Source organism: Trichoplusia ni, chromosome 15 (assembly GCF_003590095.1).
Source record: "Trichoplusia ni isolate ovarian cell line Hi5 chromosome 15, tn1, whole genome shotgun sequence".
Taxonomy (NCBI): domain Eukaryota; kingdom Metazoa; phylum Arthropoda; class Insecta; order Lepidoptera; family Noctuidae; genus Trichoplusia; species Trichoplusia ni.
Window position 1 is genome coordinate 6,838,310 of NC_039492.1, and position 26,871 is coordinate 6,865,180.

At 35.9% G+C, this 26,871-nt stretch overlaps 1 protein-coding gene across 2 annotated transcripts; it reads left to right on the forward strand.

Annotated features, from left to right (window-relative positions):
• On the forward strand, positions 1–26,127 carry LOC113501246 (adenylate cyclase type 3). Of its 2 annotated transcripts, none has more exons than XM_026882328.1 (21): positions 1–125; positions 3,566–4,212; positions 4,301–4,450; positions 11,870–11,985; positions 12,057–12,168; positions 12,266–12,393; positions 12,597–12,755; positions 13,041–13,179; positions 15,976–16,077; positions 16,353–16,444; positions 18,403–18,658; positions 19,058–19,141; positions 19,487–19,594; positions 21,241–21,452; positions 21,615–21,690; positions 21,858–22,080; positions 22,619–22,701; positions 23,167–23,268; positions 24,064–24,312; positions 24,524–24,673; positions 25,531–26,127. In XM_026882328.1, exons 2-21 carry the CDS (start codon positions 3,667–3,669, stop codon positions 25,654–25,656), a joined length of 3,213 nt encoding a protein of 1,070 aa, XP_026738129.1. In that variant the 5' UTR covers positions 1–125; positions 3,566–3,666; the 3' UTR covers positions 25,657–26,127. The 2 variants fall into 2 exon arrangements, with proteins under 2 accessions (XP_026738129.1, XP_026738130.1); XM_026882329.1 differs by having other exon boundaries at positions 23–98.
• The last annotated feature ends 744 nt before the right edge of the window (positions 26,128–26,871 follow it).

Below are 26,871 nucleotides of genomic sequence, written 5' to 3' on the forward strand. Positions count from 1 at the left end.
CCGCCCTCGCGCCGCCCGAGCCACCGGCGCCCGGCGCCCGCCGCGCCATCCGCGCCACCCGCGCCCTCAGAACCCGACGCGCTCAATATTTCGACACGGTCACAATTCCTCCCGTTATACCCCACGTAAAACGCACGGTTTTTTGTTTGTACCGTTAATATATTACGCGCGTTTTATAATAAAAGGGTCATCTTCTCGCGATTTAAATATTTTATGTGTCGATAGTAAGAATTTACTGAGATTGCTTACATCATCGACAGAATAGTTTAGGCGGGAAATATATGCATATTAATAAAATATGTAGCTTAAAACCTATAGGTGTCGGAGAAAATAAGAGATATCGTAAACCAAAGGAAATGATAAAATGTTATTTTTCATGACTGCGGTTTATAACGTACTTTACATTTAATACCCGAGGCCTATAAAGACAGTTAACGTCAGTTGCTCGTCGGCTGTTCCCAAGCTAAAAGTACTAGTACAGTGTTATCTTGGTATTCAAGTATTAAGTCATAATTCACCCTCAACCCTTTGTTGACAATACGTCATCACGTCGGTTACGGCCTGTGTCGCTATTAGATTGTGTGTACGCTTGAAGATTGAAACCTGGATTGTATTTTTGTTATAAACCCGTATGACCTTAAGTCTGTAGAATAGTTATCATATCTGTTAATGATAATATGAACTATTCATTGTAGGTAGGCAAAACTATAAAAAATCCTGATATTAACACGATATCAAATCTATGCAAGCCATGAAGGTATTACAGTGTATTAAATATGGTAGGTAATAGTAACCCATGTGTGATTTATCGATTAATTTTCATAAATATAACTGAGTAACGATCTTCCATGAATAAATATTTATTCTAGGAATATACGTAAGTAAACGTGGCGATTTACTTGTCTTTATAAAAGTTAAGTACGTTTGCCTACATCGATTATGATTGATAACATCCAAGATCATTTCATTACATATTTAGTTCCTGCTTTATAGGTAGAGCTAGTTAAATATGAGTGTGTGAATTAAAGCCACCTTAAATATATAAGCTCTTCATTTTTTCTTATACTATGTCATTGTTGTTTCTTAGGTTTACGCGAATGTTGCGAACTACTTTTACGGATTTTATTTCTATGTCATTTTAGAAGTTTCATTCAAATACCCCTTAATTGTTCTTATTGCCATAAGACTACAAAGAAGTCGGATCTTCAACATTTATTAGAAATTACAAATAAATAAACAAAGTTTTTAACTGTCCAAATATGTAAAACCCGAATTCATCCCTGGAGAGACATTTCACTAATACGTGCTAGCGCCGATTCCCTCATGATTTAAATTCAGGGACAAGGTTTTCCAAGTTCTCGTTCGGAAAATAGATTCGGGTTATTTTCGGTCCCGTTACAATTATACTTACCCATGTCTATATTTTCTTTAACTTGAATATGCTACGGGATCTTCACATTTATTTTTAATTCTTGAACTTGTAGACTCTCTTTATTGGACTGGTAGAGTCAATACTAGTCGAGGTTATTTTCTTTTGAATATTGAACGCTCATAAATGCGTACGAAATAATCAAGGAACATTTTTATATTTGTCTAAAAATAAAATCAGTTAGAAATATTACAAGTTATCACTGATTCTCCCATTGTACTGATAAGTTCAACTAATAACAACATGAAGATTACAATCTTTATGAATAATAAATATTGTGAACTGGGTGAGACCAGCAATAAAATGGTTAATTAGTGCTTTAGTACAAAAATGGGTTGAAGGCAGCTAGTTGTGCCGTATTCTTGCAGTTCCAATATTTTAGTCTGGCGCCTAGGTGTATCGAAAATAAAACTTAAATGAAACATTATCAATATCAAAGCCACACACGGCAATTCAACGAAGGCGGCAGTAGTATTATCTAATTTGTTAAAGCATTCGTGTTTAAAGACATTATTGTCGAAAATGACATGTGCACAAAGAAAAACTGTCAATCATATCTCTATAGCGATGCTTTCGCGGGTTAGATAATACTTTTGCCTGATAAAAAGGTCCCTACTTACTTATTTAATATCGTTATGTGATTTACAACTTAAGAGGCAAGATAAGTAACGAAACATTTTTAAAAGGGCTTTATCGAACATGTTCTTTTACTGAATATAGAACTTAAGTAAATCACTGAATAAATTATGGCTTTTAGGCTGTCATTTACAAACTGAAAGACGAAATATTGATTTATGAAAACTTGCGCACATTTTATGATATTTATCGTATAGGAAAGTAATATAATGAGGAATGAAAGGTCACTTGTTGGAAGTTATTGTAACGGTTACGGTATACGGTTTAAGCTTTAAGATATAAATTCGTTGATATCAAAAAGATTATTGATTTTCAAGACAACAATGAAATCTAAATGTTCGTTTCAATTATTTAGCAGCATCTAAACATTTAAGTTTAAACCGAGCTAAAGATGCGGTTAGTAGGTACAATAGATTTTGAATATTCAACATAAAAGTAACTCGTGACTAATTACCTCTTAAACGTTGGCAATGAGAAATAAGTGAAACAAATATCTTGTGACTAAAGTTTCACGGTCACAGTAACATCCATCATTGCGATTGTCAATATTGAAATTAGAATGGACAAACCTGAGTACGTAGTGTATGTCAGTATGTCTGTAAACGGTCCAGTTAATGAATGGATATCGGAACAATGTTTCAGCGTGTAATTTATTCATTACACAGGCGTCCTCGATCAAGCGTCTTGCGTCTTGCTAACGGAAAGTCTCCGCCTGATGATCTCTCTGACGTTCAGATGTGTAGTATGTGTACCTAATACCTAACCCACGTAGGTACCTATTGTTTAACTTTACGTTATTATGTTTTCAATATAAGTCTTCTCTAAATATCTTAACTATTGTTTACAACATTTACGTAGTCCTATAAATTAGGAAAATGCAGAGCAGCGTAAATATGTCGTATGTGGGAAAATATAGGCATTTTCTGTTAGACTTATTTAATATAATCTAGGGAGGTACTCTTTAGGTACGCAAATAAATTTAAAATATTAAAACCACAAATCAAAATATTCTTGATATTATTGCTAGTAAACTAACGAAGGCGCCTTAGAAACGTTGGCTTATTAATATTAAAGGCCTTTAGGAGCGCGGTTCCTCAGTGTCATTCCAAAGGAATTACTTGTCGGATAATTCACCAGTATCTGAGAAATTTTGCCTTAATAGTTAGGTACTGGTACGGTACTTATTATTTATACGTGCTGAAATTTGAACTTCAAAATTCAAAATTAATTATTTTTCACTTAATTTAAATATTTTCGTTTTATTCAAAGATTTCGTAGAATTAGGATTCATGCAAGGGAACGTACAAGTTCTGTATTTAAACGATTAGTATCCACATAATTATACTCGTGTATAGGTAAAAATGTTCTTATGTATCTATTAAACAGGTAGATCAAAGTATTTAATTACTAACATTTTATCGTTTCCTTTGAAATTTTGTTACCTGGTTTTCACAATTTCTAAGTACCTACTTACCAAATAGACATTTTTTACGTTTTTAGTTTCCAATGTAAAATATAACAGCCGAATAAATAATGGAGCAGGTTTGTAGTATTACATGGTTTAAACTGGTGAGCATGTGCGTGAGTGAATAATAAAAGCAATGGAGAAAACAATGCAAGCTGGAACATTGCAACAATCAACGTTGTGGCAATGTTTAGTACCCGCATGGGGGTTCAAAGACATAGAAGATGAGAAATTATATTGTGCGTATACGCAGAGGCAGCGGCAACGAGCCGTGCCGCGCCTGCTCGCGATCGGAGCTTTGCTGCAGGCGTTCGCGGCCATCGTGCCGGGCGAGCGAGACCTCTCCTTTGCCTACGCCTCCGTAGCAGTGGCGCTGGTTGCGAATATAATCCTAGCAGCCGTCTACATATGTGTTCGACCAGCACGCCAAGTCCTCAACCATGTCGCCTGGCTAGTGCTGTGGGCTCAGCTTTTGGTGAGCGCTTCTCGGCGACTAGGAGATTCATACAACGAGTTACTTGGATGGGCTGTAGTGCTCCAATACTTCACCCTGGCTAACCTACCATTACATCACCTCATTCTTGCAGTGTATAGCTCGATATCTCTTTGTGGTTATCTTTCCGTGCAACTCTATAATGCCGAAATATCTGAAAGCAGGCTGGCCGACGACTTTTTCTTCCAGGTAATGCATTTTAACTTTAATGTCTGAAATCGCTTAGAAGGAAGATAATGTTTTGAAAAACTTAAAAACTTTAATCCTATTTTAACAGCAATTTGCGAATGCCGCTCTACTTTGTGGTGCTACGTTGCTTGGCGGGACTGCATATGCTATTAATGAAAAGCAGCAACGTAGATCTTTTAAGGAAACAAAGAGGAGCTTGCGAGACAAGCTGACGATCGAACAACAAAGTAAAGAACAGGTGATTTTACAAATAGTTGTTATTTTTATTTGAATACCACACTTTACATGCAATTCTGTTTAAAAAATGCGTGCGTACAAAGTACACATTTCAGAAGTGAAAATTCTTTGGCGAACTAAGTTATAAATCTTGTTTATATTTATACAAATCTAAAACATTAGATTTCCGAGACTAAGAGGAAGGTAAAAAGGAAGATAGGTTAGGAATTCAATTGTCATTAAAATACAAAGTTTATTTATAAAACTCACTCACTGTTTATACACTGTATAAGGGCTAATAATATTTTTAATAGATGTAAAATCTGCGTTTACTGCAAATGACGCTATGCGACAGAAACGCTATCTAAAGTTCTAATAATTATCTAGTAAACGAATAGACATCCAATATGGCATGTGGGTGAATTTCAACAGGTCCAATAAAATCTTCATTTCCGTGGATTTTTTATTCTTCAACTTTAGAACAAGATAAAATAGTGTTTACTCAAGTTTTAGATCAGATATGCAGTTTTGCTTAATATCTAGCAGATAGCTTAAAAAACTAACGAGATAGGTATACAAGATTGAAAATTCTGTGCCACGGCGATGAAACACGGCAATGAAATGTTATTATAGTGAACAAGAATATTTAAATGATGAAGTTAATAATTGAAACAAAAATAAATACTATTAATTAAACGCAATAATAATAGAATATAATATGTAAACATCCAGTAACACATGATATTATTTTTATAATATAACTATAAATAGATACATCCCTGTCTAGTGGCGATGAAAACATAAGTCACGGAAATGAAACACGTGGCCACGGCAATGAAAGAAAACTGTTTTACAAGGCACGGCGATGATGTTTTTTTCATTCCCGTGTATTTTTTTTCATTACCATAGCAAATTTTGTCCACGGAAACCACGGTAATGAGAGCACGGCGATGAAAATCAAGGGATATATAATTTAATTTACTAAAAAACTGGTAATAATTCACAGTAATGAACACTTTACAAATAAACTAAATATAAATGGCATTGTATTGAATGCTCAAACGAGCTTGCTTAAAAACTTATTGAAATAGAAGTTAGACCTATCCACGGCGAAGAAAGAAAAAATGTCCAGTTACAAAAAAATCGAATACTTTTAATTATACCTCGAAAACGCAGGCACGTACACACGTCGTTCCTTGTCGAGCCTTTACTTATATGCAACGTTTAACGCACAACGGGAAAGACGCAAAACGTTAGAATATGCAATATTCTCAAATATGTTTAGGACATGGCGATGAAAGGTAGTTCTGGGACAAACGGTTTTTTATTAACCATACGTTGTATTGTTTAAATATTTGAATAAATGTATTCCGAGACAATACTTTAACTATTCACGAATCAAATAAAACTCAGTTTTAATATAAATAACGATACATTTTTGATCAATGATGTATTTAATACATCAAGGTGACGTGTGGACAAACACGGCGATGAAAGATAATGTGGTTTAACTTTTTTTTTGGAAAACCTATTAATTCTATTAATAAAATATTTAGTGCTACAGATAGGTTTTTATGTCATCTACCTAAAAAAAAAACTGTTAGAACTTTATAACAATGCTTTTTAGTACCAATTTCATCGATGCCACGCAATTTTTGGGTCCGGGAAATTCACCCATGTATTATTTATCGATATCCCGTATTCTCTCTCTCTTTCAATCTTTCTCACTATAGCTCTCTCCCACCTCTCCCACCTCTCACTCCATAGCACTGTGCGTGATACGACGTTCGCTCTGTCTCACTTTTTCTCTCAATCTTTCTCACTTGCTCGTTCAGAGAGAGTAAGCCCTGTCTTACTCTCTCTCAATTGGTCTCGATCGCTCTCTCTCTCTCTTTAGACACGCGTGACGTTACATCTGTAAAATTTTTACTCTGATGCGCCGAAAGATGTTTCACTTCAAAAATATTTGGAAGTAAAAAAGAGTTCTCGCAAGGCTTTTCCCGGCGGAGCTATCATCAATAGTAATGTTCCACCACGGCTTGTTATAGTAATTACGCATAAATGACAAATTACGTATGTATAAAACATCTCAGGCTAGGTAACATTTCCACAAATATTAAGGACAAGAAAGGGCTTAAGTACATTTATTACATTTATTACAAAATGACATTTATTCCCGATTAATCCGATAAAAAGATACGTTCTAGACGTCATCTCCGTAAAGCAGAAATACATGCTATGAGCTATTTTCAGTCTACCCATTTAAAATATATGAAATCTTCATTGTTACGGCAATCTGATTATGCGAACGCTTACATATCAAGTCTGAGAGAAGTGTGTCAGTCTGCGGTAAAATGTTACGTTTGAATTCGAGGAAAATGGACCGCTCTGAGGAGATTATTACTAATGCAGCAGAAAGACGCCATGTTCGTGGTCATGTGGAGGTTAATTACTCGAATCAAAATAACAAGGTTATTTGTTAATTATGAATTTACCTCGTCAAATTAGTTCAATTTGTTTTGATTCATAAAGTTGGTGAAATGCTTTACTGAATAAGAATGCGATTTTTTTGTGCAAGTATACACTTATATGTATTGGATTTTAACCTTTTTCTTTAAGTTTTAAAGGTTTCGATTGGAAATTTAAAAATTCCTTCTATTCCTACTAAATGAAAATGTCTTACAGCATGCGCAGTCAGTAACGGCAGAAAAGTAATCATCTAATTTACGTGAGCTACTAAATTATTTTACTCTCAGTTTTCTCGTGCGTCAGCGTATTTTCAGATTTCCACCTGTCACCTACACAACTCTGCCTCGCTATCTGTTTATGTTTATATCAAAGTAGGTACAGAATCCGTCTGACGTAGGAACTTGATTGGCATATTAGTCCATCGGAAGCATTTACACGGAGCTCCAATGAATAGTCAGTTTAGTCAAAACTAGTTCGGAATTGAAATGGTTTTGCCTACGTTTCGTTCGCAATTGATTTTCAGACAATTGAATTTGAATTTTCAATTGAATTGGTTTGTTGGAGAGGAGCGTAAATACTAGTCCACATTTTCTCCACCGTTACTAATTCCGATTACAAATCACATTTTTACGATTTTCCTTGTTAAATAATTAAGGTGACTCAATGACCAAATGTTCAGCCTTGTAGGACTTTCACAAAGGTTATGAATTAGTAAAATATTGAGTTCCAGTAATTCATGAGTCATATGCTCCTGTCCACGGGGAATGTCATCGGGCTGGTTCTGCTTGTACGAAATTTAAGTGGCCTAGATACAACTTAGGTGCCTTTGCATTGTAGTATGTAGTTACGAGACCTAGATACAAACTAACGGGATGCTTAACCGAAAATACAACTTTAAAAATGATCGCTAATATTGCTCGTTATTTTAGCGAAAACAAAAATATGGGAAAGATTTGTATTCCTTAGGCCAGCACTTTCTCTCATTAAAAAGAGACGTTTTTCTGCCTCTACGTCTTATAATTCTTTATACATTGATAAATATTAAGACTTTGCTGTTGTAGTGTATACGAGGAGCAAAAGTGCTTCCGTTACTGTAATACGGAAATCAATAACCATTTGTCACTTGCCTTGGAGTCTCGTATGCACGTATCACGGTGTTTACTTACGAAAGCTCAAGCTCAGGTTTTGTATGCTCAATTAAAAACATAAACTGGCTTAGTTTAATCAGTACCTACACTTAGTTCCTGTAAAATGTCATTCTTTATGGCTGCATATTGTACAACATAAGAAGATAACCTTGTGTCCCTTACGACGTTGATAAACAGAGAAATTTCTTTAATTGTACGTCATCCTTGAAGCGTAAAGATTCCCAACAAGAAGGTCGAATGACTCATCTCATGCAGACAAGGAAATAGTATATAGGTCTGGATTGTTTTATGTTTCATTAAGTCGTCTAGAAACAATTAACATCACATATTATTGAACATAAATCCACACGACGCAAAATAGGTTAGTAAATCTATTTATATTTTTATGTTCATAGACGCGACAAATACTAATATTCGCCCAGCGTGGCGTGAATTGTATCATAACAAAATGTATTATAACCTGTTACCCTAAATAGAAAAAGTCGAAAGTATGTTATCTTTCGTCTAAATATCCATAGTACCTAACACATAGACAAGCTCACGTATTATGTATAAACCCATGAAATTGATGTTTACAACAGTATTATGATAACATACATTATGTTATGAAAAGTTATTGTTAGTAAAACATACCAAGAACATCAAGTTTATGGATAATTAAACATAATATGTCTTTTATGAAAAGATTATCTTAGTTGCCATTTCAGAAAAAATATGAGAAGTCAGACTTAAATCTCATTTGCTCTAAGTTTATTTATGCAGATAAACAAAGTTAAATTGAAAGAGATTTTAAGCATATATTAGAAAAGTTCAATCTTTAAAAGAATTGTAATTGTTTCTCAAACTGAGCGGAAATTTCTACTTCTGAATTATAAACTAGAGATCGTTTAAAAATTTATGGCAGAATACGCAATTGAATTAATAGTTCATACAAAATCTCACAAAATATATACATTTTTATTTAAACATTGACTTACTCATATCACTCATGTATAACATTTTGCTCCATATGTTGCTTTATATTTAAAAAAAAAAAGCTTTATATCGGAAGAAATGAGTAAAGTTTTGAGCGGTACCTTTATTTATTTTGATTCTCAAACAGACGAGTGTTTGCTATAACTTTTTGGCCAAAGCGAATGTGAATTGGTTTCCCGATGAGTAAACTCGTAATTAAAAACAAATACATATTAGCTACATTCATTACTCATGGAGTTTTATTAGTATAATAATATGTTTAATTTGTATTCGTTGTAAAAACTGTTTGCCAGCGATATATAAACAATAATAAATGGTAAAAGGACCGACATCATTACATGAGTAGGAACATAAGAACCCATATTACTTGAACAAACAAAAACAAAAGGAAGAAGAAAAAAGATTCTTAAATAAACAGAGGAACACTTACCTAATAACATTATACGTACCTTAAATGCTTGCTCCGAAAAAGTAATCAAGTAAAATGAATAATGCGAAGGTAAGCGAGACGCCTTTATTAATGCACAGCGGCATTGGCAGTATGTTAGGTAACGATTTTAGTCAGAACATCTTTACGAGCTGCTGTTTTTTGACAACCTACGTTTTTATAGAGATATCGATTAGTTTCATCTCATTCAAAACCGTTTTTAATGATACTTTTTAGAGTAATAAAATTTTATATGCTAATAAAAATTTACACCAAGTACCTCGGTCGTCAAGGGCCAGTTTAAAATTTCCAAGTTATTGAATAAATTTTATTGAATATTTAGATACAAAGCCATTACATTTCTTCTACTTATTGTGTCAATTTACCTGTGGATTGTCATTGGACATTTTCTAATCTTCCCATTACATATACAATCTACATGATCCTTCTTTAATTATCCAGGATTAGAGGCATGGATATTTTTCATCCCCTTTCACAAAGTATTATAAAATTGTTAACAGTTGTGTGGCTTGCTCTACAATAGTCAGGTTGCGGGAACAATGGCGGATCGATTTTCCCTAATCTCATGTTCTAGCAAAGTATTAGGTTATAGGGATACCTCTGTTATATACCGGCTATTGTGTTCTGAAGATAATACGTTTAATCTGGTGTAGACCTTGAGATTAAACCGCTGATGAATATTATAGAACAAAGTTAAGAATGATGTGTAGAGTAGGTATTGTGGATTTGGCATGTTTGTACAATATTTTGATGAATGCTTTTAGCTTGTACAAACATTGCTTGATGGATGCGTAAGGTAAATAAATGTCACTTTTTAGAAGTCACATAGTTCTGGCGTTTTTAAATAGAAAAACTTCGATAGACAAAACGAAATACTTTGAATGTCATAATTTTTTTATTAAAATAATGTCAAATGTAATCCTTCAAATAACTGATTTCAAAAACAGTTTAACAGTGGTGTTCTATAGAGTTTAATTGAGACCAATCGCTAGCTCAGTATAACATTTTGGACAGCATTGCTAAAAACAAGTTATTATGCAATTATTTGTGAATAAAATTGATATCTGGAATTGGTACAAGCAAGGCTTAAAATTGAGACAAATATGAGGAAGTAATCAATGGACCAATAACACGACACTGATCCTAAATGACATGTACAAGTATAAGGTAGGAAACAATTCATAAGGTATTGGGAGATCTTGATGAAACATTCCCTAAATAATAATATGAATTCACAAACTCGAGAAGGAAACGTTCTAATTTATCCATTGTCTGTTACGTTCCCCCGACTATTCACCTTTTGTGTTATTAAGAGCATTGTATCTTCGACGTCAGATATTGTTAGCAGTAATTTCCTTCAAGTATTACTTCCTATTGTTTGTTCAAGGAAATCGAATTCCCGACTTTTGCCACAAAAGTATGGAGGAGAAAAATATCCACTTTCAAATAAGATTCCTCAAAACTTTTATTGTCGACTTACGGACTTAAAATTTGGAAATCATACGAAACGACTTTACGACATAGATATTATGAACTATTTATAGGTTAAAAAGTATATTCTCGTATTTTGTCTACACATATCTCATCTAGTCTACTTGACTGACACACTTCCATGATTACTATATCATCGAAAATCTGAAGCTGAAAATACCGCCACATTCTCCGTAGCTCTATGATAAATCGATTGCACTGGAATCTGCTAGCTTGTGGAATGTGTTGCCAATTGCAAGCATGTTAAGACCCTTTCAACTGTTTCAACATTTAAAACGATGTTTAAAGTTCGTTACCTGTCATTTACAATAGTACTTACGTACCATGAGATGTTATGTGTTTGACTTTTTAATATTGCCCATTATAATTTACGTAGATACTAATGTTTCTCAAAATCTGGTTCTAGTGTTTTGGTAAATATTTTTGGGAGTCAATCGGATCTTGTAGGAATATTTTCCAAACTCATCATTTTCCTATGCGTGATCTTAGACTTAGCATCCATCCAATTATCGTGATTCTGAACCTTTTGATTTTTGATATGATATAAGAGTAATCCATAAATAGAGGCGGTCTTCACAGACAACCAAGTGTACTTCTAAAGGCCCCAAAATATTTGAAGGGCTTCAAGAGTTACGAAACATAAAATGGGGTGATTTAGGTCAAAGATTGTTCTTATAAACAACCTAACCTACACCTGTAACCTAGAACAAGAAGTAAACCCCAGCCACACGTATATAGCGAGCTTGTTTCGTTAAAATATGTACGATCCAATAAAATTTATTACGGTCTCGCTTTTCAACAGGCTTCATGTGCCATTCACGATAAAAGTTTCGATGGCACTCTCGAATATGAACGATTTTTCATTTCCTATTGGTGTTGATTGAATCTGTATCGTTAAAATATTTTGTAGGAGAGACTTCTACTATCGGTGTTGCCTGAGCACGTGGCCGTCCAAATGCGTAAAGACTTGGGACTTATTGACACACAGTTCAAGAAAATCTACATGTCCCGGCATGAAAATGTCAGGTATGTGTACAAATATTTAAGTCATAATTGAAAGGTAGAACAGTGTTAATACTATATTTGTTCATTGACAGTATTCTATACGCTGACATCGTAGGCTTCACGGCTATCTCGTCGACTTATTCCGCGCAAGATCTCGTTGCTATATTGAATGAGCTATTTGCTCGTTTTGATCGACTTGCTGAGGTAAAGAAAATTTAATTTATTATTTCGTTTCCAAGTCGCGTCTGGCGTAAGTTAATACGAAATTCTCGTTTTCCGTAATTGTAATTTCATTTTACAGAAATATCAACAGCTGCGTATTAAAATTCTGGGTGATTGTTATTATTGCATCAGCGGCGCGCCTGTTGAGCGTCCTGATCATGCAGTGCTCTGTGTACACATGGGCCTATCTATGGTAAAAGCTATAAAGTAAGTGCGAATGAAATTGTTATAATGAGTTTTCATTTCATTTTCTTTATGGACTCTGGGGCTCGTTTTACACCATTTTTATATTCGAGATTTGTTGAGATTTTGTGATGGAATAATAACTGCTTTAGGGACTCGGTATCTGTTTACAAGAGTAAGAAATGTTAGACATTTCATAAATTGACGCAAATTTTGAAATCTCTTAGATACGTGCAGCAGACTACGAACTCGCCAGTGGACATGCGGGTGGGTATCCACACGGGGGCCGTCCTCGCGGGCGTGCTCGGCCAGAGGCAGTGGCAGTTTGATGTCTACTCCAGGGATGTCGAACTCGCTAATAAAATGGAGAGCAGTGGCATGGCAGGGTGAGCAGCATGGATACGTTGTACATTAATATTGTTTTTCTTTCAGCAAGCCAACAACAGTTCAACTTTATTGATGAGTCAGTTCCACGTAAGTGCAAAAGCATATGTACCTTAAATATATTTTAAGAAATTGTAGAGGCCGATGGACGTGTTCAACGTAAACAATAATTTAAAGATGGTTTATTCCTTTATTCTTGAAAAAGATTTATTTATTGAACGACTTTAGTAGCCGTTTCTATTTATGTATGCGTAGTAACATTCTATTTATAAGATTTTTGTTTACAGGCGCGTACATGTTTCTGAAGTAACTCTGAGTTTTCTGAACAACGACTTCGAGGTAGAGCCGGCTCACGGCGAGCGCCGCGAAGAAATGTTACGCCAAGCGGGCATCAAAACTTACTTCATTGTACGAGTTCTCAAACCTGTAAGTATATCCTCTCAAATTAATATCGTGAAACATAATATTAACAACATTGCTCCAAGTAATTACAGCAGCTTTTGGATCTACGTTTAAATCGTAGCATGTTTATTTTGTACAAAATGTGTATCTTATGGTACTTACGTCTAAGAGTGCGGGGTATTTTCAATCAGTTTCCATCAGGAGTTTCGTATGCTTTGAAACGTAAACATTTTGGGCTCGACGCTGACAGATGCGTTTCTGAGAATCTAAAGCATTATTTGTGAAATGTTGGATCTTATATTGCGTTGTTAATGACGAATAAATTAGGTATGTCGCATTTTGTTTCCATACAGGTCAACAGTTGAAACGCTAAAAGTGGAAATTAAATCTTCTTTATTTTACCTTAGATTTATATCGCCAAGATGAACCAAGGGGACTAAAGCATCTCTTTGTTCACATCATGACCTAAGTAGAAGGCACAGAAGTTGTTCTGTGTATTTCTAGCCAAGTTTAGAATAGTTAAAAAACGTGCCAAGGACTTCCCGAAACAGCATTAACTTTATGTAGTCACATAATAAACACGTATACGAGTACATGTGGTTTGAACAAAGAAACTCGTTGCTTTGAGAGACTGTGCAAGGGAAAGCTTATGAGATGGATCACCAGCCTTCTTCCGCCTCTACCGGATACCCAACTTCCCCTAGAGGGGCATTTACCACCGTACCCCTGCTTGTTTATAACGCATTTATATATTATTTGCAAGAACGGAAATCTTGCTTTTGGGTGAGGAACATAATACACAAACGATGCCTGTTCGTATCATACAAATAGCTTTAAAATGTAGAGTTAACTTTATTACCACAAAAATAAGTCAAACGTAAGAAATGAGATCCTGAAGAGGGAATTGTATTGTCATTCTTACATCATATGATAATTGTAGTCAATATTTCGGGACGTCATATTTACTAGAATAGATATAACAACAGTTCCAATCAAGACTTATTCTGTGTTCAGGGAATTCGGTTTTAATTGACATAAATCAACTAATGCTAGGAGTTTGTGTTCGTCGTCTCTAGGGAAAATACACGGGCAAACAAAATACATATATTATTGTAGCCATGTTACACGTTGTATAATCTACATTAATAGGTATGTAGGTATAATAACTTCACAAAAATCAAATCATATAATATATCTTCATAGTTCAATCTTTTTTAAGAGTCATTATTATGAATCAGTAAATCAATAGTTCCAAATACCGGTACTTCATACAAGAATATGATCCTCCGCATTTTTGATATCAAACACATGTACCGTACCGAATCTTACGTAATAAAGAATCGTAAAAGCGTATTCAATGAATGGTTAATATTCATACGCGTGGGATTTTTATTGTTTTGTAAACTGTTATGATCATCGAGGTATATCAGAATTAACTAAATTTAACTAGTGATTATCTGTACACCAAAATACTCTACTAATAAACACTTCTTGTTTCGTTTGTTAATTAAATTGTTCTCATCAGGTTAATCCACATTATACGGTGGATCTGTACACAATGAAGATATCAGACCATGTTGGCTAACTCTACATTTATAGAATAAATAAAATCACAGCGTAAAAGTTTATTGAAGCGCAATTTATTTGCATAAATCGACATACTTTTTAATAAAAAAAGGGACTGAAGTTACAGTGCTACAAATATAACGGCGGGATCGTTCGGCCGGCGAGCGGAGCGCGGTGCTCAACTCCAACAAAACAAAATAAACGTTGAACTTTACCAATACCGTTTATAATAGTCGAGTCGTTTGTGTTTACCTACCTACCGTACTGTACCGCTTACGCACTGATGTAAACTAATCTTTATTGCGCACTCGTTTCATGAGGAAGTATGCAATATTTATGGAAAGAAAACATAAAAAATCGCAGTATTATGACCAAAGCTTTTTATAAATAACTTTGCTAATTTTACGACCAGTTATATTAAAGAGTATAAATTGATCTCTATTAGAACATACGAGTGCTTTATTATACATGTAGCAGATAACGTGCGTCATACTCACGACAAATAAGAAGCTTTTATAATGACTCATGAATACATACAAAGTGGGTAGATTGACGTAATGCAAATAAGTAGCGTACTACAGATTCTATTATTTGATACTCTATACTACTTCATAGTCTCAACAAGTTCCCTCATTCCAGCCAACTCAATGTTGTTTACTGCGAAATTTATTTCAATCAATCGCCTAGGAATCTAGGCTGTGTATTTGGCGACCGTTTCGATGGCTAAGTTAATCGATAGCGCTCGGCCAGTATTTAGCAAACTTCGGCTGTTAACATGCATATTTATTCGAGACCTAACAAACACAACTGTGGCCTGTACCTTAACTATTTGATCCCACTATTGACATTTAAGTGGTTGCACTTAAACGCTTAGAGCCGGATAGCATAGATAGATAATCTATTGAAATATGCGGAATTTAATAAAAACCGTAACGGTAGATTAACTTCAATAGTATGGCAAATCAATAAAAAATTGTAAGCTTAGACAAACATTGAAACTTTGTAGATAGGTTTGGAAAACCCGGATTCTTAGTTTAGTATTTGGGGCGGAAATAAAGTAATGAAATATTACAATTATTTTCTATTGCCCTCGGAGAGCGTAAATATTGAGAGAAATGACAGTTATGCTGTTTGTAATACAAATCTCTACAAGCTTATCCGGAACATTTCAGGTCAACGAGGGTGTCAGTGTTATTATATGAAGATGTTATCTTCATTTGAATATAGTTCCGGCTATTTTTGTTGTTTCCTCAGTTCCAAGGAGGCGATGAGAAGAGTGCACCGGAGGGCGAGGCGGCGGAGGGTGGCGACTCGGCCGACACGCTCTCCGACCTGCGAGACGATGACGAGGACTCGGTGAGTGCACTACTGCGCTTGTCCACCCCCCGCGGTCCCGGCCCCCTCCCCTCTACGCCACCAGCCCAAATAAATAGGACACTAGGGCACTAGGTGGCCCGAGCTAGATAGTTCCTAGTTTAGCTGACGTAGGTTAAAATAATCTCACTGAAATCGATTGTTCATTAAATTCGGACATATTTTGAGTATCGTCGCTATAAGTATGCAGATCATGTGCTCTCATATTGATTTTCCGCTTGTCAATTACATAGACATGCTTCGTAAATTATTCGTAGGTTCTGTCGCCACAAGACGAGAGCAAGGACAACGAAGGACAGAAAATACTTAGCATGTTACAAGAAGAACTGGTGAACAGAGACGACGACAAGTAAGTTTACAGGAATTGCAAATTAACTATTGTCTTGTTTTCTTAACGCTGTTTTAATGTTTCATTTCATATTCCGTTCCTTCTTAACATATAATTTTGTGTTCGCTTTTACATGAGAATAGTTAGTATAGATTTTTTTTGCCGTAACATTGTCAGTGTTTGTTAATCTGTGTAATGTGTATCTGATGTTGGCAACATGTAGGTATACGTTACAGATTTCTTGAGACAATAGATGATGTAATCAGGACCTTTATAAAAGCGTGAATTATTCTTTCCAAACTATTTTCGTTTGTTCTCATTGACGATCTTTATGTAACCTCTTATTCTAAGTAAAACCCCATATCTATAATTCTATCTAATGACGAGTACTGCGTAGGTGTTTATAAGCGATAGGCCATTCCAGAATAAAAACTCTATCTTCATTTGGTTATGGTAGGCAATGGACATGTAATAAGAATACAATAATTGCCTACTATATTCACAATTAAACGTCAAAGAAGGAAAATCTCGTTTAAGCCTTTTTCTCGTCGAACGGGTTTGTTACCTCGACATTTTTTATTCGAAATCGTGGAAAGTGTAAACCATTAAAACCATTAAATAACTTTTCTCTTTGCCTCCGTGAACGTATTAGTTTTTTTCTCGTCTGCCAGCTTTTGATGATTTATTTCTTATTTGTAATATTTATGTTTTGGTACCGCAAATTTCTTATGTGATTTATTTGGCTTGTTAGTTTATATTAAGTATGTATTATTATTAATTTAATCCTATCATCGCTTCAAATTCGTATTTTTTATGCTGGAATGTGAAGGGCAAAACCATATCGAGTATAATTGAGAGGAGCGCTTGATTACTAGCATGCCCATTTTTCTTGTACGCATTTCTTCATCGAACCATATAGAATGCCTAATATATGTCTCAATCGTTGTTCGTAAGTAACACCCTTGGCTCGATTTCAATACGAAAATGGAAATATAGAGTCATAATTACGAGGATTTGTTTAATAACGAATCTTGATCTTAGTAAAGCTGTTAATGGCATAAAGAATCTTAAGTACTTTATATTAAGTCATTTAATGCCAGAGGCCCAAAATTTCGTTTGGTATTTCCTTTTTTGTTCTAAGTGTTAATAAATATCTGTATTCTAGTATTTCCAGTAAAACACTGCATTAATTATGTAATAAGTATCGCCTTTTAAAAGCTTTACGATAGTATTGATCTCAGTAATCATCTTGCAAGCCTGGTTTCTATCTTACAGCTGAGGCAAATTCTATTACGATTAAGACGCAAACGATTTTATGAATACCCATTCCTATCGGCAGATGCTTCTCTTAGGGACTAAGTATCCATCGGAAAATAACTAATAAAAGAACTTATAGAATCCAATTTCTTTCAATTTTGTACTTAAAGTGTAGCTTTTTATGAATCCATCCGGCAATGCTATGTCATTTAAATGAACATTCTACTTATGGTAATCAGGCATTGTTGTAACGTAAGATAAATGAAGATCGATCAATCCGGATCCAATGTGGATCTATTGCAAAAACAATGCGCTATTTTAGGCGCACGTAATGAAACCGTGTCAATAAACACATTCACCATTCCATTCTTTAGTTTATAGAGGCATACGGTTTTCTTCACGCGTAGGGGTCCTGTGGGGCTAGAAGGCCTTGTTTATTTGAATTGTGAAACTAACAATATAACTTGCTAGTGGAGGAACGACCGTACGAAACGGGAATGTAAAATTCGTATGTGTTTAAAGAAACTACGTAGGTACACAATGAAATAGGTTACTCTCTTTCCTGCTTGTATTATTCTCAACAAATACTAATCAAAGTCGAAGATGTATTTTCAAAATAGTAGAAACAAAACAGTGCTTCTTCTAACGTGTACAACATGACAGTACAACGCTATGTAGTTAAGGACCTTTAGGCCCGTGTTAACCCAGAGGTTTGGTACTAGGGAGCTAGCAGATGGAACAACATTATGCCTGACGTTCAAAGCGTCGGGCGCGGAGGAATTGTACGCGCGGCGCCGTGACCCGTTCCCGATGGCGGTGGTCGCGCCGCCGCTGATGCTGATGCCCACTATCATCACGCTGGCCAGCTTCGCGGTCCCTCCAGCCTGGTCCCTGCACGCCGTCTACCTAGCGCTCCTGCTGGAGACCGGCCTTATCAATTTGGTTTATTACTCCTGCCACCGATACTCCCAATTTAAGGTTAGTCTTTCTTAGTAAAATCACAGGCTTAAATCAAAGATTAAGCTGATGGAAACTAAAAAGGTGTTTCAAATATTAACTACGACCTCCCATGACCGGAAGGTCGAAGTTAATATTCGAAACACAGGTTTTTTTTATAACTTGGTTGTACTTCAAGCCTTTGAAAATATATTGCATGTCTTGTTGACCTTTTAGTATTTTCAGAATAAATTAGTAAAGAATACATCTATGACATTTTTTTGTTATTTAAACGATGAGACGTGCATTAAGAATATTAGCTAAATATACTAACGATAAACTTATTATACCAACAACAGCACTTGGCGAAATGTTCTTAATTATAATATGATTAGTTCGGGTTTTTGTAATGCTGACTAACCACGTGTGTTAATGTTTCAGAAAAAAACTGTCAGTCCGTACTGGAGGTTAACTTGCGGAGCGTTAAACATCGCAATGTTCGTGGCCGCGAACGTTGCGCCACTGGTGAGTGCGCGCCTGCGCGGTCAACTCATGTAAACTATCTTTACTATCGCTACCACTCTCACTATCGCTGTAATACTTGCTATTTCTGTTTCCATGGCGGCGAACACCTCGCGGGTTTACTAACACTATCCGCTATCGTTATCATACTGTCACGCTAGTAATGAATACAGCTAATATGTTTTAATATAATTAATACGCAAGTTTTAAAGAAAATGTTGGGAGAGCATATGTGTATTTCAATGTATAGTATTTGCATGTAATATAGAATTTGTTAACATAAATATGTAGTTCTTTACAAATGTATAAATGACATATTTCTTATTCCCTATACATATTCACATGCAGATTATATGCGGGAGCTTCGAGACGGAGTTGCAGGAGGAGGCGCAGCGCGACGACGCGCCTGCGCACAGCGGCGCGCGGCGCTGCATACATCCTTCTTACTACTATCATGTAAAGTGTCTTTTCTACTTTCACATTTAAATGCCGATGGCAAACTAACAGACAATAAATGCTGTCACGACGCCTAAGGTTATGCAGCTGTTGAAAATTAACAGAAACATGCGAAAATGAGCACTAAGATTGACTAGACTCTTACATAATTTGATTTGATATTCTGTCGTAACAATCTATATGGATGTTATTAGTTTTTGAAACGCTACATAACACAAATTCGCAAAACAAATATGTTAAAATAAAATGGTAATCTAACGTGAAATTAATTATAATACGGATTGGTGTTTCAGTGTAAAGAAACAATACTTCAGTATTGATATGAATATTTTTGATCGATTTAAGACAATCAAAGCGTGTCTGGTGGAGAAATAGACAAATAATAATAAAACATATTTAGAAGGGATCACTTATTGTAAATCGACAAGCTAAGAGAAAAAATTTACGTTTCGAAATCCTCTTTATGCACAGTAATTTTATTGAATTTTATTGTAATATAATTGAAACAATCGTTGCTAACTCCAAACACTCAAAAGAATGTAACAAAACAAGTAGGCAAGTACCAAAAACTGGTGACAGGTTTCCACACCGTCGTCACCGGTAACAAACATCATGGCAACCTATTTCCCTCGTTCGACTTTTAAATCTCGCATCGTGGGAAGACAAACAGCTGATGACTGCCTACAACGTGCCTCGATCATTCGACGTTTAGTGTCACAAATCTACTCTTTAATCGAAATCGTCCCACATTTTCTATAAAGAATTAATTAAGTAATTAATAAACCTACTCTCGTCATTGATTTAGCTTTCCTCTTGTGACAAGCGTTCAGCGAGTAATTAATCGCCCTTTGTTGATTCTGTTAATGATGTGTTCATGTTACAACAGTCTCTCGTTTCACACAATTTTTGAGTCATTGTAAATAATTACTTGCCTTCTAATAAAAGTCGCAAATCACAGAGCAATGAACTTCAGCATTTGTCGAACATGGTTTGGTATTTACGATGAAGTTAATGTTATGTGTGTGTAGTTGGCATGTAGTGTTGGCACGAACTGCATTTCCTAAGAGCTAAATGATTTAAAATTTTGCACATTCCAATTGATTTTCAAATCAATCATCCATTCTATATTGGGGAATAGCTTAGTTCTTTAAGGGTGCAAATATGTTTTAAATATTAAAAAGCCCAATAAAATTTAAAACCATATTAGGTATAACTTTCTCATTTGCAAGGAAGTAACTACTCTAACGTCGGTCAATAGGAAAGTTGTTTAGTATAACATATACGGGTAATTGGTATGGTATATATCCGAATCTATGCATACTTGATTTGACGTAAATTTGTATGCGTAAAAAAACACCCATTTGTAGCGTTAAATAAATCTTAGTTGTTACTTGATACGATTACTGTCATCTTATTTTTAAAGGTCGTTTTAAAATGTAGAGTTCAGAAAATTGTGACTTTTGATCGATCGACGTGTGATTGAATTTGAATCATTTATACGGTATTGAGGATTTATCTTCTTAGGAATAAGCCATTTCATGCATATGTGTTACATTACCGTAAACCCTAAAAATAATTACGGGTGGGATAAATTAAAGGGAATATAATATGCAATCGATGTATTGATGGTAATACGTGGGTACCAGGTGGGTGCGGCTGCGGCTTGCGGCGCGCTGTGGGTGTCTCCGCTGGGCGTGTGCGCGCGCAGCGTGCTGCTGATACTGCTGGCGCTGGCGCACGCTCTGCCCGCGCTGCTGCACCCCGCGCTGCTGCTGTCGCGCCCCAGCCTCGACAGAGACCCCTTCCGTCTGCGGTACAACGCCACGACGGACTACGATGAAGATCTACTGGCTATCTTGTAAGTTGCAAGATCATCCTATAACCAATCAAACTATCAATCTAAAGCTTGTTTGCACTATTGTATTACCTTGAAGTTGATTAAATTCTTGTTTGATTTGATAACAAAAGAACAATAACTTATTTGTGCAAACACTGATTGCTTTTTATTTCTGACCTTCAGGGCTCGCATCCATGGAGGACGTAACATAATAATGCTTTTCTTCATAGTTGCGGCGCTGCTTATTTTGAACAGATACGTGAGTATAAACCTAGCAGACAGTATTTTGGCATTCTTCATAATTGTAGATTCAGCGCGGTGTTCAACCTCATACAAACTTGTCTTCCATCACAAATCACTGACCTTAGTTAAGTTTCTTTTAACATAATTAAACTTAAAAAAATGTATATTTGACATTTGCCGTAGGTGGAGTCCCTGGAGCGCGCGCGGCACTCGCGCGGCGTGCGCATGCGCGCGCAGGCGGAGCAGGCGGGCGACCTGCGGCGCCGCAACCAGGCGCTCATCCACAACGTGCTGCCGCCGCACGTCGCGCGCCACTTCATGGGCGCGCGCCACCACCACCGTGACCTCTACAGCCAGAGCTACGCCGAGGTCGGCGTACTATTCGCTTCCATGCCTAACTTTTCAGGTACAGACGTTATTACAAAACTGGTTTCCCAAAATAAAATTTATAATTTCCTTTATTACTATTTATACTTTTACCTAATAAACGGAGTGACGAGGTTCATTGGGGACATATGTAAAAAAAAACGCGAATAAAGATGTTCCATGTTACAAATAAACCTTGTCTTCAGATATTTTTCTTTTATTTTTTAGCAGACAACCCGTAGCTTATTGTTTTATTATTTTTATAAAATTATGTTGTAACAATAAAATGTCTGTTGCACAGTTATAACACGTTTTAATTCTCTAAAAAACATACTGCATGCATATTTAACGAAGCTATAGAAATAGTCGTTTCGTCGTTTACCTTGAGTTAATTTATTTTTGGAGATAATATATTTAATGGTACCTATTGGATAAATATGTTTTCTCGGATGCCGTTAATATTGATCATTGTATAATCACTTAGAGATTATACGATATAATGATGCTTTTTGACATTTAGGATACAATAAAGAAATAAATTAAGTATGTGTGTTTTTTAATAATATAATTTGTTTCAGAGTTCTATTCAGAAGAAACCGTTAACAACCAAGGCCTAGAATGTCTGCGGTTTTTGAACGAAGTTATATCAGACTTTGATTTGGTAGGTATTCATAGTTGCTGTTGGTACATTAACCTATCGTTCAGTTTAATAGTTATGTGAGAGCTTCGTCTGCTTTTTCCTTGAAGTTGCTTCATACATGTAGGATTTTTATAGATTGGTAACTAAAGCTCAACTACCTACCTCTTTTGTATTTATGAGGAGAGACTAAAATAATTATGACTATTTAAGTTCCGTATTAAAAAAAAAACCAGAAGGAAAACCACAGCTTTTAATTATATATAAAACATCCAAGTATCCAAACTGTGTTGACCTTGACGCACCATTCGAATTAAATCACCAACTGTAGAGAAGAAAGCTCAAGTCCATAGTTTTCAATGCATTTTCTTCTGGGTTATCTTCAATATCTCACATTTTTGCAAGGAAAGAAAACGAGTAATAACTAAGAAAATACTTATTAAATTGATAAACGTCAGCTGTTTTAGTAATTTGATATTTAATTTCCAGTTGCTAGAAGACTCGAAGTTCAGCAAGGACATTATAAAGATTAAAACCATCAGCTCCACATACATGGCGGCGTCCGGCTTAAACCCTACGCGACACATGAAGGTCAGTAACGAGATGTACAAGATTGTGTGTTGCTTTATTCATTTCCTTACGAAAGGTACTGTAGTAGTTAGTGCGATTACCCTTACGTTCAGAAGCTCTGTCTTTAGTTTTGAAATGCATCAATAAACAAGAAAAATAGAGCACACTTTTGTTCCAAACTTCCAGAGAGCAGTGCATCTAACGCTCTTAAGGATTAATAAACATTTCTGGATGAGTACACTTACTCGTGTACTCGTAGACATTCTCTCGGTGTACATGACTGTTATTCAAAGTCAACACGATGAGCCGTGATTGAGAAATAAACATTCATACACCCAAACATTGTAACTTTCACATTTGCCATTTCAACTAGATAGGTACCCACGTACAATCGACTGTTTTAGGTGGAGCTTCGAGATATTAAATCAAGCGTGAACTAAACATTGAAAAACATTGAAAATATTGATCTTCGCACTACGCTCCAACATGAATAGTCATAATAAAATTAAGATCAATCCACGTCATTGAATCAACAGCAAATAAACAAGCATTGAATCAAAATCATAATAATGACAGCCGCTAACAAGGTTTTACGAGCGTCAATTGCTAACCTTCTCGAAGTGAACTTTAGAACTGATTTGGAGCTGTCTTATCACCGATAGAACTTTTTTTGCATAGAACTTACAACGATTTAGATTTGACCTTACCATCCCTTGACAAAACTCCTCAAGGCTGGTGACGGTTTTTTTTATTTGGAACAAGGTACTACAATCGCAGAATAGTGTTTTTTTTTAAAAAAGCGTTGTTCCTTATTAGCCCTCTGATGGTGTCCTGGTGCGGTGGGCGCACCTGGCCTGCCTGGTAGAGTTTGCGTTGGAGCTGCAGCGCGTGCTGGCCGCCATCAACGAGCAGTCCTTCAACCACTTCGTGCTGCGCATGGGCGTCAACCATGGACCCATCACTGCAGGGGTTATCGGGGCACGCAAGCCCCACTACGATATTTGGGGCAATACCGTCAATGTTGCCTCAAGGATGGAGAGCACAGGCAAAGCTGGATGTATCCAGGTAATGCTTATCCTGTCTTGTCGTCGAAATGTTATATTTCACAAAGTTATTTAACGTGACCTATGAAATTATTCATTTAATAATATTTTCTTACCTATATAACGCCTAAAACCTTACCGAAACCGGCACCTTATTCGACATACATATATAAAAATGATAAACAGCGTAATTTGTGCGCCATGATTGAGAAATCTTGTGTGTCTCACATCAGGTTACGGAGGAGACTTGCCAGATTCTGCAAAGTTTCGGTTACTACTTCGAGCAGCGCGGGCTGGTCGCGGTCAAGGGCAAGGGCCAGCTCATGACCTACTACCTGCAGGGCAAGCGCGACACGCCCACCGGGCCCATGGACAAGCACACTGTCAGTAATACCAAATGTGTACACTGCACACTTCAACTAATAACCTACCAAATACTTATGATAATCGCACTTGCATTAGCAAATGTGAACAAGGCGCACTTGAACTAAAAATGTGACCTTAACGCCATTATACTTAATTAATATATTTCAACTAAATATGAAAATAATGTGACGTCGAATACGTTAAAGACGACTCGGTTTTGAACCCAATTAATTTTAATTCTGATATATTATATTAGTGTGTTTTAGTATCTGTCATTATCATACCAATGTCCACAAAGAAACCTATGGAGTCGCACCTAATTAAATTAGCATCTTGTCGTCAAATTCCTGGGATTTCGATTCATAACAGTTATCGATTACAAGGTGATTGAGTGTTGTTATGTCACAATGGCGTGAGTTACGATGTGCTGGCAGCTGGTTGGGGACGTTTCGCCGAGGTGTGTTGTGAAGAACGCTAAAAGCTGCGCGGCGGACAGTCTACCCGCTCAGGCCGTCCTGCTCATTGTCGCCCTGCACAGGCAGGCCGTCCGTCTCGCATGCTAACCGTCACCGATCAACTTATCTTCTGAACAATCCAGCCGTGTTTTTTTTATCTTATTTTAATTACACCCCGTAAATATTTGTTTTCTGTATAGAAAACTGTACTTTTAGACATAATCTATAATATAAAAATTCCCAATACATTGAAAATGAATCTTTCTGTACAGCATAGTTGAGTTACGTTACAATTTTAAAACGGATTTTCTAGTTATTTATTATCATTGAAACGATTCCTTATCTTGTTTAGTCTTTGCTGTGTAAGACGCAGGCAGTACGAAAATGTTATAAATAGTTTTTTTTCATGTATATTTTAGGTGGAACCACCAGCACCAGAAGCAGGAGCTGGCGATGCTTTACTGGCGAATGGAGATGCAGTGGAGAAGTGCGACCCGTTGCGGCTGGCGGAGCCCGGCCCGGACCGGCCGCTACTGCCGGCCTAGACAGACATTCCATCACACATTTAGGCGTCAACAGAACACGGTGACATTTGACATACATCGACAACAATGACATAACCCAAAAGATGACGAAAACAAGAAATATTTAATACATGAGATTTGTGATGTGATCACACATAGAAGAAGTCATTTGTAATAACCATCTTGTCTTAAATGTGGTGTCTATGGAATCTACTCTTTAACGCGATATATACTTTGAGGTAATGAGGAAAGCAATCGCACTCAGCTATAAAATATTGCGAAGGTAGTTGAATCATCGATGAACATTTAAGTATATTTAACTACTTAAACAAAGCGAGGCACGTATGTATATAGTTACTTAGTAACTATCTCGTAATTTTAACTATTTGGGCTATGTCAGTGTTCCATATCGAGTTTAAAATACGTAAATGTACTGTACGTGTATTCGTAGCAATAGATAACGTCTCTATTATATAAAAATATTTAGGGGAAGATAACGATAATCATGTTTTCCAGCAAATAATTTTGCATCCACACTGCCTGTCTATGATGTTTGAAGCTGAAAAGTATGTCGTAATCGAAACTCTGAGTTTAGGTCCAACAGGTACCTAATGTAATACCTAATGGCGATCACACTCTAATCAATGTTTTATTATTCCTGTCATCGATCAAGTTAGATAACTGGTTTTATTAGTATAAATACCAAGTCAGATTGTAAAATAAGCAGCACTCGCTAAAGCAAAGTGTGCTAACATCTAATTTTAATCGATGAAATATTATAATTTGCTTCATTCACTTGACTAAAAAACGTGATGTTTATTCCATTGAAGAAACAAGTATTTGTTTGGGGCTTATTAAACATCAAATGAAATTCAAATAAAACCAAAACTTTTCATTGTTAAAGTGCCTATTATAAAAAAAATCTTCTTCCACAGGCGTTTTTATCTTAATCAAATATAAAATGTAAGTGATGAAAACATTAGGCGAAGCGTATATTTTTTGTGAGAGTATCATGCATGAATGTTTTTGTCGTGGCATTTTAATTGCTAGGTGCTTATTATCTTTTGGTCGATAATGAGAAAGCGAGTGTAGTTATTACGTAAGGTTTATATTCATATTGCTTGTACCTGTAACTTGACTAATCGTTTTATCCATTCATCGTAATATTAGTTCTAACCCAAAACAAATAATTTGGTTCCTGCATCATAGGTATATGATACATGTATCTATTATAAA

Bases quoted from the DNA above. Each gene is read 5' to 3' on its own strand.
- LOC113501246 (XM_026882328.1), top strand. From the start codon at position 3,667: ATGGAGAAAACAATGCAAGCTGGAACATTGCAACAATCAACGTTGTGG. The intron at 12,394-12,596 runs GTAAGTGCGAAT...GAAATCTCTTAG, and splicing joins TCTATGGTAAAAGCTATAAA to ATACGTGCAGCAGACTACGA. The intron at 16,078-16,352 runs GTGAGTGCACTA...AATTATTCGTAG, and splicing joins GAGACGATGACGAGGACTCG to GTTCTGTCGCCACAAGACGA.